Source organism: Narcine bancroftii, chromosome 9 (assembly GCF_036971445.1).
Source record: "Narcine bancroftii isolate sNarBan1 chromosome 9, sNarBan1.hap1, whole genome shotgun sequence".
NCBI classification, from domain to species: Eukaryota; Metazoa; Chordata; class Chondrichthyes; order Torpediniformes; family Narcinidae; genus Narcine; species Narcine bancroftii.
The window spans coordinates 100,856,991-100,877,433 of NC_091477.1; the positions used below are offsets into that span (position 1 = coordinate 100,856,991).

General features: G+C 39.6%; 1 protein-coding gene across 4 annotated transcripts in view; it reads right to left on the reverse strand.

Annotated features, from left to right (window-relative positions):
• Window positions 1-11,045: 11,045 nt before the first annotated feature.
• The window catches only part of atp13a3 (ATPase 13A3), a 107,015-nt gene continuing 97,617 nt past the window's right edge, over window positions 11,046-20,443 (reverse strand). For 3 of the 4 annotated variants that reach the window (XM_069897028.1, XM_069897029.1, XM_069897027.1), the window contains 2 exons: window positions 14,187-14,273; window positions 11,046-12,243 (listed from right to left, as the gene is read on the reverse strand). In XM_069897028.1, the coding sequence (XP_069753129.1) occupies window positions 12,046-12,243; window positions 14,187-14,273 (285 nt within the window). In that variant the 3' untranslated portion in view covers window positions 11,046-12,045. Of the gene's footprint in view, window positions 12,244-14,186; window positions 14,274-20,443 lie in introns of those variants that run through there. The other variant, XM_069897030.1, reaches the window with a different exon arrangement.

A 20,443-nucleotide genomic window follows, 5' to 3' on the forward strand; every position in this document is an offset into this window, starting at 1 on the left:
GATTCTCTGCTCTCTTCTCGCTGCAACTTTCAGGCAGACGGTCCAAAGTCTGCCCACTCCTAGATTCAAGAATATATTCCAACAGCTATCAGGAGCTAATAACCTCCTAGTGCTCACCTCACCAATACAATACTTCAAGATTACAAAAAGATCTGTCAGCACTGTTAACTCGGCACTTTCTTTCTTGCACTACAAGCAACTGTGAATACATGATCTTTTTTTCCACTTGTGCATTGTTCTGCATTTTATGTACTTGAGAAATTGCAGCAGGAAAAACCTTTATTGCTTTTGTACATTGATGTACAAGTATATGACCATGCACTTCATACATTATTGCAGTCCTTCAAATACTAGCCAGCTTATTCCTCAAGAGAATTGGAAGTATATTAGTGTGTTCAGCAAAATAGTGGTTAGGATTTTGGTGATATTACTGTGAGGAAGAGTTGGACTTGAGAAGCAGTGGAGAGGAGGATCAACTTTTTGTTATTAGACTAAGTTGTTATATATTATAAATAGGATTACTGCATCACTATTTTCAGTTACCTCCTGGAGCTTTGCTTGATTGCAGGTTGAGAGTCATGGAGAAATTTTCCAAAGTTTATTTTTTCCCCTGAAATTGGCTGCAGATTTTTTTTTGGTTTTCGCCTCCCCCAGGAGCCCATACGACCAGCGTAGTAGGCAGAGAGTGTTGGTGTAGTGGTGACAGAGAATGGGAGTGTGTGGGTATGGACCCCAGGGAATGGGGGGGGGGGGGGGATACTCCTCTTGTAGGATGTGGATTGTTGGGGGAAGTCGGTCATTCCCCTGATAGGACATCAAATGCAAGAAGTGCATGCAGCTGATGTTCCTGACCAGCTGAATTAAGGCTTTGCAGCAGGATGTGGATAAACTCGGAACTGTTAGGGAGGCAGAAGGTATGATAGATAGTTTCAGGGATGCTATTACACTATTAAACCTAGGAGACAGGAAGAGGGCAGATGGGTTACAGTTAGGAGAGGGAGCAGGCAGGCAGACCAGGGTCCCCTGGGAAAAAAAAAGTATACAGTTTTGGATACTGTTGAGGGGGATGTCCTACCAGATACAAGCCAAGGCAATCAGGTCTCTGGCATGCTCTGGAGCTGTGGCTAAGAAGGGAAGGGGTAAATGAGGTGAGCTGTAGTGATAGGGGATTCCATATTTAGGAAGACCGATGAGAAGTTCTGTGGAGGAGATCGTGAATCCAGGATGGTGCCATGGTCTGGGATATCTCCGTTCATGTCATTCTTGGGTGGGAAGGTGATCAACCAGCTGTTGTGGTCCATGTAGAGACCAATGACATAGGTAGAAAGGGTGAGAAAGTCCTGCAAGGAGAATTCAGAGAGTTAGGCACTAGGTTGAAGAAGAGGACCTCCAGAGTAGTGATCTCAGGATTGCTTCCCATGTCATGTGCTGGAGAGTTTAGAAATAGGAGGATAAAGTAGCTTAACACATGGTTGAGGACATGGTGTGGTAGGGAGGGCTTCAAGTTTCTAGATCACTGGGCTCTGATCCAGAGAAGGTGGAATCCGTACCAACGGGACAGATTACATCTGAACTAGAAGGGGATATATCCTTGCAGGTAGGTTTGTTAGCCTTGTTCCAAAGGATTTAAACTAGATTTGCAGGGGGAGGGGAACCAGAACATTAGGGCAGTTAGTGAGAAGGAAGAGGATAAAGGTCCTGCAAGGACTGCATGTATAGACAGAAAAGAAAGGTTTGTACATGATAGAAATTTTCTCAGGTGTATTTATTTTAATGCAAGGAGTATTGTTAGAAAAGCTGATGATCTTGGGGCATGGATTGACACATGGGATTATGACATTGTTGCTATTGGTTGCAGGGGGGGCAGGACAGGCAGCTTAATGTTCTGGGGTTCCATTGCTTCAGACGTGATAGAGGGGGAGAGATGACAGAGGGAGGAGTTGCATTGCTAGTCAGGGAAAATATCTCAGCTGTGTGAAGTCAGGACAGCCAGGACCACACTGCTATTAACTACAGTTGTACTATAGACTGCCAAATAGTCAGAGAGAATTGGAGGAGCAAATCTCTAGAGAGATAGCAGATCGATGAAAGAAGCAGAAAGTTGTGATAGTAGGAGATCTTAACTGTCCAGATATTGACTGAGACTCACAAACTGTGAAAGGGCTGGATGTCTTGGAGTTTGTGAAATGTGTTCAGGAAAGTTTTCTAAATCAATATATAGAGGTACCAATGAGAGAAGATGCAATACTTGATCTCCTATTATGGGCCCAGAGGACCCCAAAACCCACCAGTAATAGAAATTCATATGACACTTAAATAGAAGTCATTTTTAATTTTCTTTAATCATAAAAACAGGATCAAACTTTAATTATTACTATTAACTTAACCCCCTTCTAATTTTAAGTTCACGTGTATGTAATATGTGTATAAATTCAGAAAAGTTCTTTGATTTAGAGTCCAAACTCACTTCTCACTCCTCCAAGTTCACCGGTATCAGGCAATTCTTATACTGTGCATAGAATTTAACATTTATGAATTTTCACCAAGTTCTGGTGTTTAAAAGTAATTGGTTCCTATTCAGGAAAGTTCTTGTTGGTTTCAGAGAGAGATTTATTGCTCATTGGAAACACACACAAGCTGATGCCCTCCGATCAGCCACTTCAGTGTCTTGCCGAAGAAACTTGCCCCATTAGGGTTTTCCAAATATAACCTCTTCTTCTGCAGGTCACCACAGAGTTCCTTTTGTTTCCTTTATTTCAGGTGAAACACTCCAGCCAGCCATTTTCTATTGTTACCACAAGGGTTTTCAACAGACTAAGCTCTGAACTCACAACCCATCTTCAAAATGGGGTTTCAACAAGCTGCCAGCTTGCCATGACTGCAGAAACCAGTTCTCTCTCTCTCTCTCTCTCTCTCTCTCTCTCTCTCTCTCTCTCTCTCTCTCCCCCCCCTCTCTTTCTCTGAGAAAGCCTGTTTAGTCTCTTCTTTCTCTCTGCTTGCAAAACCACATGGCCTTCCTACAACAGCAAACTGCAACCAGATTGCAGTATTCGACACAAACTTCTGCATCTGTTCATCTGTTGCTTTCAAAACAATAATCAATTACTCCACAGCAGGTCCAATTAACAACCTACTTGTGAAGTCTCTTGAGCTCAGGTCCTTCTATTTGTACGTCCTTATGAAAACCTCTAGCAAAGCAGTTTTTATTGTCCTGACAAAGGCCCTGGGCCTGGGGTGTCTGGTTTGAGCAAAGCTCTGGCATTTTAAATGAGATCTGTTTTGTGATCTGTGAAATGTTTGTGACCTACACTCTAAACCCCCACAATCTATCTCCTTCAAAAACATATCTATATACAATATAAAATATGATGTAATCCATCACACCATAATGTCATTAGCTTCAAGTTAATTATGGAAAAGGAGAAATCTGGTCCTCATTGTTAGGATTTTAAATTAGAGGAAGGCAAATTAGGTGGAAATGAGAAAGGATCTACGAAGAGTGGATTGGGATATATTGTTTTCTGGCAAGGGTGTGTTAATTAAGTGGACTTTAAAGGCTTCAAAGACAAAATTTTGAGAGTGCAGAGTTTGCTTATTCCTGTTTAGGTTAAAGACAAAGTTAACAGGCATTGTGAACACTGGTTTTCAATGGATAGTTGTGATCTGGTTAAGAATAAGAAGGAGGTGTATAGCACGTATAGGCAACATGGAGCTAATGAGGTACTTGAAGTGTACAGAAAATGCAAGAAAATACTCAAGAAGGCAATCAGGAAGGCAAAAAGAAGACATGAAGTTACTTTGGCAGATAAAGTGAAGGTAAACCTGAAGAGTTTCTACAAGTATATTATGAGTAAAAGGGACAAAATTGGTCCCCTAGAGCACACATGTCAAACTCTGGCCCGCGGGCCAAATTTGGCCCACGATATAATTATATTTGGCCCGCAAGATCATCTCAAAAATGTATTAGAGGTGGCCCGCTGGCTGCCGCGCCAGTATAGCGCATGCACAGTAACCGCTGTGTCCCAGGGTGAGAGTGAGAGAGAGAGAGAGAGAGAGAGAGAGAGAGAGAGAAAAATCCTGGTCCTTGAAAAGTAGTGGTGGCATAGTGCATAAGGAAGGAAGGGAAACAAACGGAAGTGTCATAGAACATGTGGAGATTAAGGAAGAGAAGGTGCTTGCTGCCTTACAGCAAATAAAAGCAGATACATCCTCTGGATCAGAGGGTGAAGTGCCAGAAGATTGGAGTGTAGCTCATGTTGTCCTGTTGTTTAAAAAAGGCTCCAAAAGTAAACAAGGTAATTTTAGGATGGTGAGCCTGATGTCAGTAGTAGATAAATTATTGGAAGGAGTTCTGAGAGGTAAGATATATGTATTGGACTGCCATGGGCTGATTAGGGACAGTCATCATGACTTTGTGCATGGTAGATTGTGTTTAATGAAGATTTTTGAGGAGGTTACCAAGAAGGTAGATGAAGGAAAGGCTGTGGATGTTGACTACATGGACTTTAGTAAAGCCTTTGACAAAGTACCACATGGGAGGTTAGTTCAGAATGCTACAAGCTCAGAGGACCCCAAAACCCATCAGTAACAGAAATTCACTAAGACAAATGGTTATTTAACAAAAGTTGCTTTTAATTATCTTTAAACATGAAAACAGGATCAAACTTTATCTTATTACTATAAACTTAACCCCCTTCTAATTTTAAGTGCATGTATATTTAATGTGTGAGTACATTTAGAAAAGTTCTTTAATTCACAGTCCAATCTCACTTCTCATTCCTCCAAGTTCACTGGTTGCAGGCAATTCTTATACTGTGCACAGAATTTAACATTTATGAAGTTCACCAGGCTTTGGTGCTTGAAAGGTAAATGGTTACTGCTCAGGAAGGTCCTTGTTGGTTTTCAGAGAAAGATTTGTTGTTCGCTGGACACAAACTGATTTCTTCTAATCAGTTATATCAATGTCTTGCTGTAGAAACTTGCCCCACCAGGGTTTTCCAGATGATAACATCTTTCTTTCAGGTCACCACAGAGTTCCTTTTTGTTTCCCTTATTTCAAGTGAAACATTAGGCATCCAGACATCTCCTCTTGTATGGGCCACAAGGGCTTTGACCAGGCTGAACTAAGCACTCACATCCTGTCTTCAAAATGGGGTTTTCCCACATTCTTGCCAGCTTGTCCTGTTCCAGTCACAGCTGTAGCTGCTGCTGGTTGTAGCCCTGAAGAACTAAATTCTCTCTCTCTCTCTTTCTCTCTCTCTCAGAGAAAAACCACATGACCCTCTTAGAACAGCAAACTGCACTCAGACAGCCTGCAGTTCTGAATGTAATTCTCCCCGTTCTTTCATCTATTGCTTTTCAAAACATCAATCCATTAGTGAAGTCTCTATAGGCACTCCCCGAAGCTTTTGCAAAGGCACTCAGAGCCGGACAGTCTGGCTTGAGCAGAGCTCCAATATTTTAATGAGTTCTGTTTTGAAGTGTTTGTATATGACCTACACTAAAAACCTGCCACAATTTATCTCCTTTAAAACATATCTATTTACAATATAAAATACAACATAATCTGTCACAACAAGGTTAAGATACTAGGTATCCATGGAGAGGTGGTAAATTGGTTTCAAAATTGGCTGTGTGGGAGAAATCAGAGAGTGGTAGTAGATGGTGCTTCTCAGACTGGAGGCCCGTGACTAGAGCTGTGCTTCATGGATTTGTGTTGGGTCCATTGTTGTCTAATGTGATAAATTGGATCAGCAATTGCTGATCCAAATTTGCTGATGACACAAAGATAGGAAGCAGTGTGGAAAATTTTCAAAGCTTACAGAGGGATCTGGACCAACTGGGAAAATGGGCAAAAAAATGGAAGATCAAGTTTAATGCAGACAGTAATGAGTTGTTGTATTTTGGAAGGGAAAACCAAGGTAGGACATACATAGTCAATGGAAGGGCACGGAGCAAAGAGATCTGGGAACACAGATACATAATTCCCTGAAGGTGGCGTTGCAGGTGGACCAGGGTTGTAAAGAGTTTTTGGCATCTTAGCCTTTATAAATCGAAGTATTGAGTATAGGAGTTGGGATGTTATGTTGAAGTTGTTAAATACCTTGGTGAGGCCAAATTTTAAATATTGTGTGCAGTTCTGGTTGCCTAATTACAGTAAGGATATCAGTAATATTGAAAGAGTACAGAGAAGATTTACTAAAATATTGCCAGGTCTTCAGAAGTTGAGTTACAGGGAAAGATTAAAAAGGTTAGGACTTTATTCCTCGGAGTGAAGAAGAATTAGGGGAAATTTGATAGAGGTTTACAAGATTATGAGAGGTATAGACAGAATGGATCTGAGTCCATTTTTTTCCAGTTGGGGGAGATAAATATGAGAGTTCATAGTTTTAAACTGAAAGGGGAAAGGTTTAGGGGGAATATTCAGGGAAAGTTCTTCACTCAGAGTGGTCGGAGTGTGGAATGAGCTGCCATCTGATGTGGTGAATGCTAACTGGATCTTAGATTTTAAGACTAGATTGGATAGATAGATGGATGGGAGAGGTCTGGAGAGTTATGGAATGGAAGCAGGTCGTGGGACTAGCAGAATGATAGTCGGCACAGACTAGAAGGGCCTATTTTCTGTGCTGTAGCATTCTGTGGTTTTAAGTATGTTGCATTATAACATTGACAGCAGTGGAATGATCTTCTGTTAGTAAAATTATATTTAGAAGATATTCTTCTTGTTGTCTTGTTATTTCTGGTGAACATAAGATATAAAACCACAGCTAGGTCCTGAATATGATTCTGAGAATTAACTGCCCGAGAATAGAGACTGCACCTCCTTACCTAGGTCAGGGAATATGTATGACCTGACCACTGTCATTCTTCACATTATACAACTGTGCTTTCACAGAACTCTCACTAAATAATTGCAGAATTGGTAAGGCTGTTCCTGGATGTTTCCACTACCGTGGACATTCAGGAGGGAAATGATAAGGAAGAACTTTGCTAACTCAGTTTAACTCTTTCTTCTGGATAGAACCACTGTTCACAAAGTCAGTGGGATTCCAATGAACAGTTGGATGTGCAACAGTATGGCTGTTGTTGAAGTTTATGTAAAACACGATATAGACTTCCAAATATAGTACTGTTCCCTTATTATCTTGGAGTTAAAATTTAGAAATGTGCAATGTAGAAGTACCTTAACCACATTCACCACCATCTTCACCAGGGAATTTAACTATTGCTATTAATACTGCTAATGCCAGTGACACCCACACACACAATTCCTGCTCTGTTACATCTCTAGCTCATAGAGGTGTATGAAACGAATGAGAGGAATAGGTCAGGTAAGCACACAGTAGGGGAATTGAGAACCAGAGGACATGGGTTTAAGGTGAGAGGGGAGATATTTAATAGGAACCTGAGCGTTAACTTTTTTTTACACTAAGAGGGGTGGGTGTTTGGAAAAAATTACTGGAGGAGGTAATTGAGGCACTGCTATTGCCACATTTAAGAAACATTTGGGTGCATACATGGATAGAATAGGTTTACAGGGATATTAGCCAAATATAGGTATGTGGGGCAGATGTAGGTGGGATATTTTGGTTGCTATGGACAAATTGGGCTAAAGAGGCTGTTTCCATGCTGTATTACTCTTTAACACTATTTCTGGGACTGCACAAGATTTAAATTGATGCAAATTTTCATTTAATATCTATAATATTTTCTTTGGTTTAACACTGCTTATTTAACAAAATTTAATTGGCTGTCTGCAAACTATGATAGGAATGAAGAGGGCATTGAAGTAAATAATAAAATATTTGCAGATGCTGGGGTCTAGTGCAATACATAAGAATGCCGGAGAGACTCAGCAGGTTCACAGCATTCAAAGAAAGAAAAAGGCGGTCAACATTTTGGGGCTGAACCTCTCTTCGGAGTGTTGAAAGGCAGGCAGACGCATGATTTTTAAAAAAAAGATAGGGGAAAGGAGGAGGAGCGCTTGCTAAGAGGTGAGAGGTCATGGAGGAATACAGGTGGGAAGGTAGCTGTGAAGTGATGAGGAAGAGGGCATAGGGCTAAGAAAGATAGCTCTCTTGATAGGCAAAGGAAGGAGTAGATGAGACAGCAGCAGAAAGGGTTAACAGAAATTGGAGAGGTCGATATTGACGCTGTCTGGTTGGACACTGCCGAGACATTCCTCCAATTGGCAGGTGGCATTGAGCAGTAAAGAAATGCATAAAATGATATTCAGAAGTTTCATTTAATAAATCAGAAGTATTTATTTATAAAGTTACTGCTTCTCCGTTATCAAAATTTTTAACAGCAGTGAAGTTAAAGGAAGGCGGTGGGTTTTGTACAGTTTAAATTGAGTGACAAGTGATTATGTTGGACACTGTATTGCTGTTTTCCTCTTATCAGCATTTTCCAGTTTTCCTGTGGTTCTCTGGAATTATAGCAGCATTTGGAGATATGTAAATGAGTGGGTCGGCACAGTTAGCGTAGTGGTTAGATCAACAGAGTTATAGGGGGGACAGCAACCTGAATCTGGTGCTGTCTGTTAGGAGCTTGTATGGTTTTCCTGTGTCTGCACGTTTTCTCTGGGGGCTCACAATGTGTGGGGCTGCAAGTTAATGGGGCAGCCCATGGGCCTGTAACTATCTGCATGTCCACATTTAATTTTGTTTTTAAATTTAAATTTCAGAGGATGATGTTGGATATGAAGGTTGTTGGGAGGTAGTTAAGGACAGGGGAATCCTGTCCATAGAACACTACAGCACAGAAAACATGCCATTCAGCCCTTCTAGCCTGTGCTAAAACATAATTCCTCTAGACCCTCTGACCTCCACCCATTCCATAACCCTCCAGACCTCTCCCATCCAATTTATTCTTAAAACTTAAGCCTGAGCCCGCATTTATCACATCAGATGGCAGCTCATTCCAAACTCCCATCACTCTCTGAGTGAAGTTCCCCTTAATGTTCCATCTAAACCTTTCACTTTGCACCCTAAAGCCATATCGTCTCATTTATCTCTCCCAATCTAATTGTCTATTTCCCTCATTCTTCTATGCTCTAAGGAATAAAGTTCCAACCTGCTTAATCTTGATGGTGTGATTTCAAATTTGTATCTTCTGTCTGACAGGAGAGGGGAGTAGATCATGTGACCTGGGTGGGAGAGATCCCTTGTTGGCTGTATTTTTAAGGCAGTGGGAAGCCTACATTGAGCTATTGAAAAGGACATTGCAGTTCCAGCCATCAGGCAAATCATTCCCAACTCTACAATTTCTTCCCATCTTACAGTGAATCTATAAAATTGGAAAGAGAAAGAACAAGTCCAGAATCAAAGCCAGAGGTATTTGGGATGTTATTGACCTGGAGAAAGATTACCAGTTAAATTCAAGACTTTGGTAGTTCAGAGGCAGCCATAGGCCCACAACCATAAACGTGATCAATGATTGGTTTCCAGTGAAGCTTTTAAAATACTACTTTATTTTTTTTAATGTTTGGTTGTTCATGAACAATAGCAGTTTTAAAAAAATGGCAGCACTGCTCCTAGGGGTTCAACTGCTGGTCCTAATACCAGCAACTCCATACAGGCTTTAAAAGGCCTGTTAAAGGTGCCAACAGTGTATGTAAGGAAAATCGTGCAACCACTGAGGTCTGTGGCCACAAGGGGAACAGTAGACTGGCACAGGGCACCAGTAACAGGGAGAACACCTATTGTGTCCAGGAGGGAAATAAATATCTGAACATGTCATGCAGCACATTAGTAATTATGGAAAATAGTTGCATTGTTTAAAAATCTGATCATGCCAAGTCAGAGGAAAATATTTAAGAAGTGATTAGTATGCATACAAGTGAATGATCTATTTCAATTAAAATTATTTTAAAATGTAAATTCTATTGCTGCATCATTGTAGAAAGTTTTGGATTGATTTTAAAAAATGTTTATTCTTTTGTAATAAAATCTACACAGCAGACTTGTAAGCCAGAAACCATTTTAATAGAATTCTTAAGAGCTTTCTTTAAGCAAATTAGTTAATTAAATAACTTGTGTATCTGCATTCTCAAAGACAACTGCACCAAATGTTTTGTATATCAATGACATTTTCAAGTAAATCAAAATAAATAGTATAAATTAGATAGAAATTTTCATGAGTATGTATAGATGTAAAATAATTGAAAGGGTATACCATAGGTTTTGACAATACTTTGGATATTATTTGCAATTTACAATTTTTAGCTGGGATACCCATGGTGGCATTCAAAAAAATTCTGAGGGTCAAATTTGCTTAAATAGCTAAAATCATTGATTATTTTTCATTTTCTTCTGTAAATGAATATATTATTGAATTTGCTACCATTGCCCTCCAAGTAAACAAAGTACCCATAATAATTAACTACATTTCACACTGTATTCATATTCAATATACCTGTACTTTGTTTATCAAAAATATAATTTTATACAATTCAAAAATAGTGAACAAGCAATTTCTCAATCAATCCCAAGTGTAATTCAACAGATATGCATAAACACAAAACTTCTACCATTTTTATTGCAAGCTTTTTAAGAACACAATAGAGGGAAAATATTTGAATTTTAAACAGTATTTCCAAAAAGTTGATGTAATGGTATCCAGTTTTATGTTCACAATATTTCATACTTTTTCTGTTCTAACAGTACTTAAATTATTCTATTTGCTAGAAATAATTGTTGGTCATTAAGTCTTGAAACTTATATTTTAAATTAGTTAACAGATTTATTGATGGAAAAATAAAATATCCAAAAATTACATACATCTGTCAAAGACTTTAAGCAACATGGGGTTTTCTTAATCAGTATTTACTGTTTAATTACTTTCAGCTTTTATTTACTGATAGCATTGTAGTACAACAATTTTTAAATTATTCCAACTAGTTAACTTCTGAAAACTTGCACCTCTTGCAGTTGGATCTCTGCTACCAAAAACAAATTTATATAAGCAATTTACAAAATTTCTTTAGCATGGATACTTCACAGCAACATCAAACATGATTTGATGTTGACTCATCATAATAGGGGACATCAGATAAACAAAACCTAATCAAAGTTAGGTGTTAAGAGCATTTTAAAGGTAGCACAAGAACTTCCAGAACATAGTGTGCAGGCATTTTTGGGCTCAGTGTAAGGTAAAACATCATGAGATGGGAATGTGTAAGGAGTTACCCTGTGCAGGGCTGTAACAAGATGTGAATGCATCCTTGTACTTACAAGATAAGAGAGACATTGATGGATTGAGAGGCAGGAAGCTAGCAGGGAAAGGATAGCAACAGTTTTAGTCATTGGACAAGTAATGATATGATGATGTTCTAAGCACGTATCCAAGGGTATAAAAAATCACCATTTTGCTGATAACGGCAGAATGCATTCTCCGACTAACATTGTTAGTTGCAAGTGTTACAATCCGGTAATAAAGAACAAAGAACCCTGATTTCGACTCAGTCTGGTGTTTGTCTCACTCATTCATGAACAAAGCAGACCTAACATCAGTCATCATTAATTGTTAAAAGGGCAAGAAGACATTCAAAGAATAGGAGCAATTTGATGGATTGCCAGGAAAACGTGTATTTTAAACACAACTGACTGGAACAATAGTCAATTTTTTGACATTAAGGACAGCATGATTTAGCATTCAAATAGGCAGAATTTTAAGTTCATGCTCAGTGAATGATGGATGATTGGACAGATGATCATCAGAACAGCTGATTTTAAAAATATTAATGGCTTGATGGGAATTACAGCAGGAGATTAATTGTGATATTAAGGAAATAGAAATAAATGATCTTGTTGGTGGACTTGGAAAATTCAGTTTAAAAAGAAAGCAGAGGTTACAAACCACATTTTATAGTCAACCTAGAAAGAGGACCAAATGAGTGAGAGGGAACAGAATTTCTTGTGGGCCCAAACCTGTCAATTCTATTTATATAAAGGAGCAAGTTTCAAATTCATGTTCCTTTACCTTTTTTAACGACATCACTCCATGGTGCTGAGATGTTACACTGCTAACTTAAAATATTTTCTGCTACATTATTGTAACGATTTGGCATGGACCATTTTCATTGGGCAGTTTATTTGCTTCCGTGATTGTCCTGGGCTTTGGAGGCCAATCAGGGTCCACTGACAACTCCTGGGCTAGGTTTATATATTTGGCCTTTGATTTTCTTTTACCAGACCTGAAGATAGATGATAAACAGCCCTTGTTTTTTTGATGGAGGACACCCTTCAAAAAAGAATAGGTTAAAATTAGGATGTTTATTTAAATAAGTCACTTTATGACAGCAAATATGAACTTGTTTTTCATTTCCCTTCTGCACAGAAGATGAAGAGAATGTGTCATGAAAAGGCTAACTATGCAGCGGTGGGAAGTAATTCAGTTAGCAAGAGCACTTAATTTAACGGGGTACATTTTCAACTGGTGCCCTTCAGTCTGTCTCCAGAATAACTGAGTTATGATCCTATCTGTCATGAAGTCCAAGTGAATCTCAAGCACATCAGCCTTATTATCAAGATAATTATTTTAAGGAAAATTTCATGGAGCATCTGAATGCGAGAAAGCTTAGCCATGGGAATAAATTATTCTACTTTATAATGGCAACATTACTGATGATAATTTCAGTGAAATTGTACATTAGCCATTCCAGTATACAGAAAGTGATTCTGGTGTGAAAGACTAGGCCACAGATAATATTTCTTTTACACCTTATTTGTCTGAAGAATGAGGCCAGATACTATAAAGCTTCATGTTGCTTTGCCATTGAGTAGTAGTCCTTCAATCCACTTGTGTGAAGAGGATAAACAATAGCAAAAATCCTTGTATGTTTAATTAAACAGAGTGCAATTTGATTCAGTTGCATGGGTGAGAAGTTAAATAATGGAAACATTGAACCTTCATCATAAACAGACAAACACAATACACAATATTGAACTCTCCACCTTCAATTACGACATACTGTACCAGCCTGGTAAGCTCAACGACCCGCCAGACACGCTCTCCGGGGGGGACTTGCACCAACATACAACTGGACTGGCTGCAGAGACTCCATGAGGAGCTCTGTCATCCGGGGGTCACTTGGTTCGCGCACTTGTTAAGGCCCGCAACCTGCCCTACACGGTCGAGGAGATTCGCTCCATGACCCAAGCCTCCCCAGTGTGCGCGGAGTGCAAGCCCCACTTCTTCCGCCCGGAGAATACCCACGTCATCAAAGCCATTTGAACGTCTAAGCGTGGACTTCAAGGGGCCCCTACCGTCGACCAACCGTAACACCTACATTCTTACGGTGATCGACAAGTACTCTCGCTTCCCGTTGCTGTGCCCTGCTCAGACATGACCGGCTCCTCAGTCATAGAGGCCTTGCACAGCATCTTCAGGAACCCCAGTTACATCCACAGTGACCGGGGATCCTCGTTTATGAGCGCTGAGCTGCGGCAGTATCTCCTGGAGCGCGGTATTGCTTCAAATACAAATAGCTTGTAAGATAAAAGCCACTTCTATTTGAATAGGAAAATGTACTGCTTTATCAAACAAAGTTACATATTTTTTCCACAATTTTCATTTCCAGGGAAAAATTGAAAAAAATAAATTTAAAAATTTTAAATTTAGACATATAGCACAGTAATGTGTCTATGCCACCCAATTTACACCCAAATGACCAAATGACTTGAATGGTCGAAGGAAACCAGAGCCCCCAGGGTAAACCCGAATAGATAAGGGGAGAGCATACAAACTCCTTACAGACAGCATGGGATTTGACAACCCTGATCCCAATAGCTGGCACTGTAAAGGTGTTGCGTCACCACTAATACAACTGCGCCACCCCAAAAATGCCCATTGAGTGGAACAACTACAAAGCATTTAGCATATTAAGCGCAGGTACATGGAATTTCTGTGTAAGCCTATCATACACTATAAATATATACTTATTAAACAATGCACAAACTGAAATGATCACAAAACAAATGTGCAGTCTATCTGAAAAAAAGAAAATGCTTGATCAATTCCTTCGTTTAGCATGATATCTTTTAAATATAATTAAACAGACCAATTCTTCTTTTGGTGGCACATCTACCACCACTGCAGAGTGGGGGAATCTTCTGCTTGTGCTAAAACATTTTGAAGATATTTAGTGAATTAAGTCAAACCAAAATAAAAATCACAAATCCAACCTGTTGATTTTTGGCTGTAAAATGATAAATTCCCAGTTCTTTTCTCTTGAACAGAAGCTTCCATGAGGTTAGATCAAGTAGGATAACCTGAAATGTTACAGAAAAAAAAGAGAATTTAGCATAAATGGATTAACTTGTGTATGATCAATGATTTTAAAAATTAGTTTGTTACACAAGAATGAAATATCTGGGAAATGACTGCAGTATTTCTTGGGAGTAAAATTCTGCATTATAATTGAAAGCATTGTTTAAGTCTAGCTGTTGGTGAATTACTGTTTCAAATTGAAGACATGATCAGAAGAAAAAGCTTGTTACAGTTGCAGGGAAGAAGGATATCAGGAAGACAAAAGATATGATGGAACAAGGTCAATGAAAACCCTACGAGATTCTATATTATCAAAAGGGAGAAAATATGTCCCCTTAAGGATCAATGTCCACACATGAAATGGACATCATGAAAGCCATGGAATTGTGTCAAACGAGTTGCCATGCAATGGACCATATCTAAATTACAGAGGTATTGCCAGCAGTATTCAAGCATATTAAGGTCCCCAGCACCTGATTTCTATTGTAGGAAGATAAGTGGCTGGAGCCTTTGGAGAGATATTTGGATTATCATTAGCCATAGAGATGCATCAAAAGGCTGGAGGGGAACTAAAGTTGTACCTTTAAGAAGTGCTGCAAGGCCAGTGTCCCTGTAATCTCCTTAGTAAGTAGCTAGATGGAATTCTGATTTACCACTCTAGATAGACAAGAACTGACTATGGAAAGTCAGCATGGCTTTGTACAAAGGGAAATTAGATCTCAAAAATAGGATGGAGTTTTGTTTTGAGAAAGTTACAAAAAAGATTGACCGGGGTAGGGCAGTGTACATTACAAGGACGTTATCAAGTCATTTGACAAGGTCCCATGTGGTAGGTTGCCTCAAAGGTTCAATCAAATGGGGATTCAGGATGACTTTGCCAATTGGATTCAAAATTGGTGTGGTGGAAGGAGTCAGAGGGTGGTAGTAGAGGGCTGTTTTTTTCTGTTTGGAAGCCTGTAGCCAGTTGTGTGTTGCAGGGATCTGTGCTGAGTCCACTGTTGTCACCTATATTAACAATTTAGATGGTGATGCAGTTAACATGGTTGGTAAGTTTGTGGATGACACCAAAATTGATTATAAAGTTGATAGTGAGGGAGGTTGTGCAAGTTTACAAAAGGATCTGGATCAACTGGTGAAATGGACCAAAGAATGGCAGATGGAATGTAACTGGGATAAGTGTGAGATGAGGCATTTGGTAAGTCAAACTAGAGCAAAACTTTACACAGTAAATGGTAAGGTCCTGGGGAGAATAGTGGAACAAAGCAACATATGGGTAGTGGTACATAGTTCCCCAATGGTGGTGACACAGACAAGGTGATGACAAAGTAATTTAGCCACCTGCTTTCAGAGGTAGGGGCAATGAATACAGCAGTCAAGACGTCATGTTACAACTATACAAGGCATTGATGAGATCACGTTTGGAGTATTGTATGTAATTTTATTTTCCTGATCATAGGAAGGACATTATTAAACTAGAAAAGAAGCAGAAAAGATTCACAAGCATATTGAAAGGTGTGAAGGGCCTGAGTTGCAAGGAGGATGTAAAGGCAAAAGACTTTTCCCCTTGGAATGTAGGGGTGACTTTATAGAAAGATAAAAAACCATGAGGGACACAGATAATTATAATACATTTCCAGGGTAGCAAATCAAAATTGAGAAGACATAAATTTCAGGATGGTAGGTAGATTGAAGAAGCTGCCATAGGAAGTCGATGCAGGTATCATCACAAGTTCAAAAGACGGATTCACAGATAGGAAAAGTTTTGAAGACAAGTGAAATGCTGGCAAATGGGACTATCTTAAGTAAACATCCTAGTTGGCGCTGACAAGTTGGGCCCAAGGGCCTGTTTCTATTCTATAAAAGCCAACAGTATCCCTGACGACTTCATCTGCGAGAAGTACATCAAACTGCAGCTCATTACAAATAATATTAGGGAATTAGAGCTGGATTTGGATGAACTCGGGATCATTCAGACGGCTGAGGGGGTGATAGGCAAGAGTTACAGGGACATGATCATACCGAAAGACAGGAGGAAGGTGGTAGTGGAGGTCAGGAGAGGAAAAGAGAACAAGCAGTCAAATGCAGGGTTTGCTTCTTGGTGTTCCCCTCAATATGTATACCGTTTTCAATACTCTTGAAAGGTGACCTACCAGAGACAAGTCACAGTGGTCAGGTCTTTGTTACAGCCTGTAGCTAAGAAAGGGAGGGGGGAGAAGAGGCAAGTTGTAGTAATAGGGAATTCAGTAGTGAGGGGATCAGTTAAGAGGTTCTGTGGAAGAGATCGAGAATCCCAGATGGTATATTGCCTCCCTGGTGCCAGGGTTTGGGATATCTCAGATCAATTTTATGGCATTCTCAATAGGGAGGGTGAGCAACTATATGTCATGGTCCATGTAGGGACTTATGATGTGGGTAGAAAGGGTGATGAAGTCCTGCAAAGAGTTAGATGTGAAGTTGAAAGACAGGACCTCCAATCCTATGATCTCAAGAATGCTATTTGTGCCATGAGCCAATGAGGTTAGAAATAGAAGGATAATGCAGCTTAACACATGTTTAAAGTGATGGTGCAGGAAGGAAGATTTCAGATTTCTGGATCATTGGGTTCTCTTCCAGGGAAGGCAGGGCAGATTGCATCTGAACTGGAGGGGGACTAATATCCTTGCAGGAAGGTTTGCTTAGGCTTCTCCAGCAAGGTGGGGGGAGGGGGGTGGTGCGGGAGTTAAACAGGATTTTCAGGGGAATGAGAGCAAGAGCAGATTGTGGAGTGGAGGACAAAAAACATGATTCTGTTGTTTCAGATGAGATAGAGTGGGAGGGAAGAAAGGGAGAGGAGTAGCATTGCTCATCATGGAAAATATCACACAGGATGGCATTATGGATCACCCAATAGTCAGCGAGAATTGGAGGCACAAATCTGCAGACAGATAGCAGACAGCTGCAGGAAACAAAGTTGTGATAGTAGGTGATTTTAACTTTCCACATATTGACTGGGACTCCCATATTGTAAAAGGGCTAAATGGCTTAGAGTTTGTCAAATGTGTTCAGAAAAGTTTTCTACATTACTATTTTGAAGTACCAACTAGAGAATGCTCAATACTGGTTGACCTATTAGGGATCGAGACAGGACAGGTGACAGAAGTATGTGTAGGGGAACACTGGGTCCAGTGATCATAATCCCATTAGTTTCAAAATAATCTGGCCCTTGGGTTCATATTCTAAATTGGAGAAAGGCCAAATTTGAGGAAATGAGAAAGGATCTAGAAAGCATGGAGTGGGACTGGAAGTTTTCTGGTAAGGATATGCTAGGTAAGTGAACGGCCTTCAAAGGTAACATTATGATAGTACAGATTTTATATGTTCCTATAGGGATTAAAGGCAAAGTTAACAGGCATATGATATTTTTGTTTTTGAGGGATATTGGGTTTCTGAATAAGAAGAGACATGTACAGCAACTATAAGCAACAAGCAGCAAATGAGATACTTGAGTATAAGAAATGCAGGAAAAAGCTTAAAAGGGAAATCAGGAGGGCTGAAAGACATGAGTTTGCTATGGGAGACACGGTGAAGAAAAATCCTAAGGTCTTCTTTGGTAGACCATAAAGATAGTAAAGGACAAACTTGGACCCCTTTAAGATCAGTGGTTGGCTATGAAAAAGAGTTGGGGAAGATCTTAAGTGAGGTTTTTACATTTGTATTTACTCCGGAATCTGGCAGAGTCTAGGGAAGTGAGACAAACAAGCAGTTGGGTCATGGATCCTATATAGATTAAAGAGAAGGAGATGCTTGCTATCTTAAAATGAATAAAGATGAATAAATCGCCAGTGCCGGACACAAAATTCTCCTGGACCTTGAGGGAGGCTAGTGTAGAAATTGCTGGGGCCCTGGCAGATGTATTTAAAACATCCTTAGCCACAGGTGAGGTGCCAGAGGATTGGAGGGTAGCTCATATTGTTCTGTTGTTTTAAAAAAAAAGCCTCCAAAAATAACCCAGGAAATGAGAGTCAAAGTCAAAGTTCAGATTTATTGTCAAGTATTCAAACCTGAGATTCATTTTCCTGCGGGCCAGGCAGATTTTCCACTTATCATTCATTTAAAACAAATTGTACTCATCAAAAGATAGATATATAGAAGGGAAATGTAAATAAAGAAATAACAGAAATTAAATATTCAATAATAATTATGTGCAAACTAAGACTATGATTTTGTTGTTTAGCCACAAACGAGCCTGCAGCTGACGTGGACTTTTTACCCCCTCCATAAATCTTCGTCCGCGAAGCCAAGCCAAAGAAAAAAAAGAGTGGTGGGATAGAAATTGTTCCTGAACCTGGTCGTACAGGTCATGTGGCATCTATAGGCTGGTGAACCTGACATCACTAGTAGGTAAGTTATTGGGAAGGTATTCTAAGAGATTGGATATACAAGTATTCAGTTAGTCAGGAACTGTTTAGGCATAGTTAACATGGCTTTTTGTGCAGTAGGTCATGTTTAACCAATCTTAGAATTTTTGAGGAGGTTACCAGGAAAGTTGATGAAATAAAGGTTGTAGATGTTGTCTATATAGACTTTAGTAAGGCCCTTGACAAGGTTTCAACCTTGGCTTTATGGGAGAATCTAGGGTGGTAGTGGATGATTGCCTTCTTGACTGGAGGCCTGTGATTAGTGGTATGCCTCTGAGATCAGTGCTGAGTCCATTGTTGTTTGTCATCTATATCAATGATCTGGATGATAATGTTGTAAATTGGATCAGCAAGTTTGCACATGACAAAAAGATTAGAGGTGTTGTGGACAGTGAGGAAGGCTTCAAAGCTTGCTGACGTATCGGGGCCAGCTGGAAAAATGGGATGCATGTTGCAGATGGAATTTAATGCAGACAAGAGTGAGGTGTTTCATTTTTGAAGGATAAACCATGGTAGGACATTCACGGTAAAGAGTAGGGCACTGAGGAGTGCAGTACATTGAAGGGATCTAAGAATACAGATACACAATTCACTGAAAGCGGTGTCATAAGTAGATAGTAGATAGAGAGCTTTAGGCACACTGCTTTCATAAATCAAAGTATTGAGTATAGGAGTTGAGATGTAATGGTTACGCTGTATAAGACATTGGTGAAGCCAAATTTGGAGCACTGTGTGAACTTTTGGTCATCTCACTACAGGAAAGATATCAATAAAATTGGAAGTGCAGAGAAGCTTTTCGAGGATGTTGCTCTGACTTGAGGAACACTGAGTTACAGGAAAAGTTAAACAGCTTAGGACTATATATAGATGTACAATATTATGATGGGTAGAGGCAGAGTAAATGCAAGTAGGCTTTTTCCACTGAGGTTAGGGGAGAAACAAATCAGAAGTTTTGGGGGAACTTTTTCCACACAAAGAGAGCTGGGAGTATGGAACCAGCTGAAGTGGTGAATGTGGGTTTAATTTTAACATTTAAGAAAAATTTAGACAGGTACATGGATGGGAGGGGTATCGTATGGCTGCAGGTCAGTGGGATGCAGCAGAATAATAGCTTGGCACAGACTAGAAGGACCAAATGGCCTGTTTTCTGTTCTGTAAGCTTCCATGGTTCTAAACTAGTCGACATAGTATTCCCACAATGGACAGGCTATGCAGGGTTTATATATGTTATGTTTTCAAGAGTAAAAAGCAGGTTCAGGTTATTTTGTGCTGTAGTGGTTAATATGAAATATCATTGCTGTACTCTAGATTGTAACTATTTATATATGATCCTAGAGGCATGCTATACCTTAAATCTGCCATTTTCTACGAGGGCCACAGCAATGAAATCATAACATTTAAAAAATAATGTTCTTAAATAGTCAGTAGGAGAGAATATAGAAGAAACTAATAAACTTGTCTGCTTCAGAGGGAAGGGGGCCTATAAATGTTGAGCAGAGGTAAGCTAAAAAAGTTGAGAATGGCTGCCTTAGATGAAGGGTATAGCTCAAAGTATTTATCATTTTTTCTGTGTCACAGTGAATATGGAAAGGGCCTGGTCAATTGGAGCAGGGGGATCGGACTTTGCTTAGAAAGTTGCTCAAATAAAAATAAATTAGCGACATGTTCACCTACTGTTAACAAAAAAACCTTAAAATTATTTCTGTGAAATTTGGAGGATGTGAGAGCTTCAATGTAGTTAATAGTCATATTCTTTATGATATTTATTGGCTGTG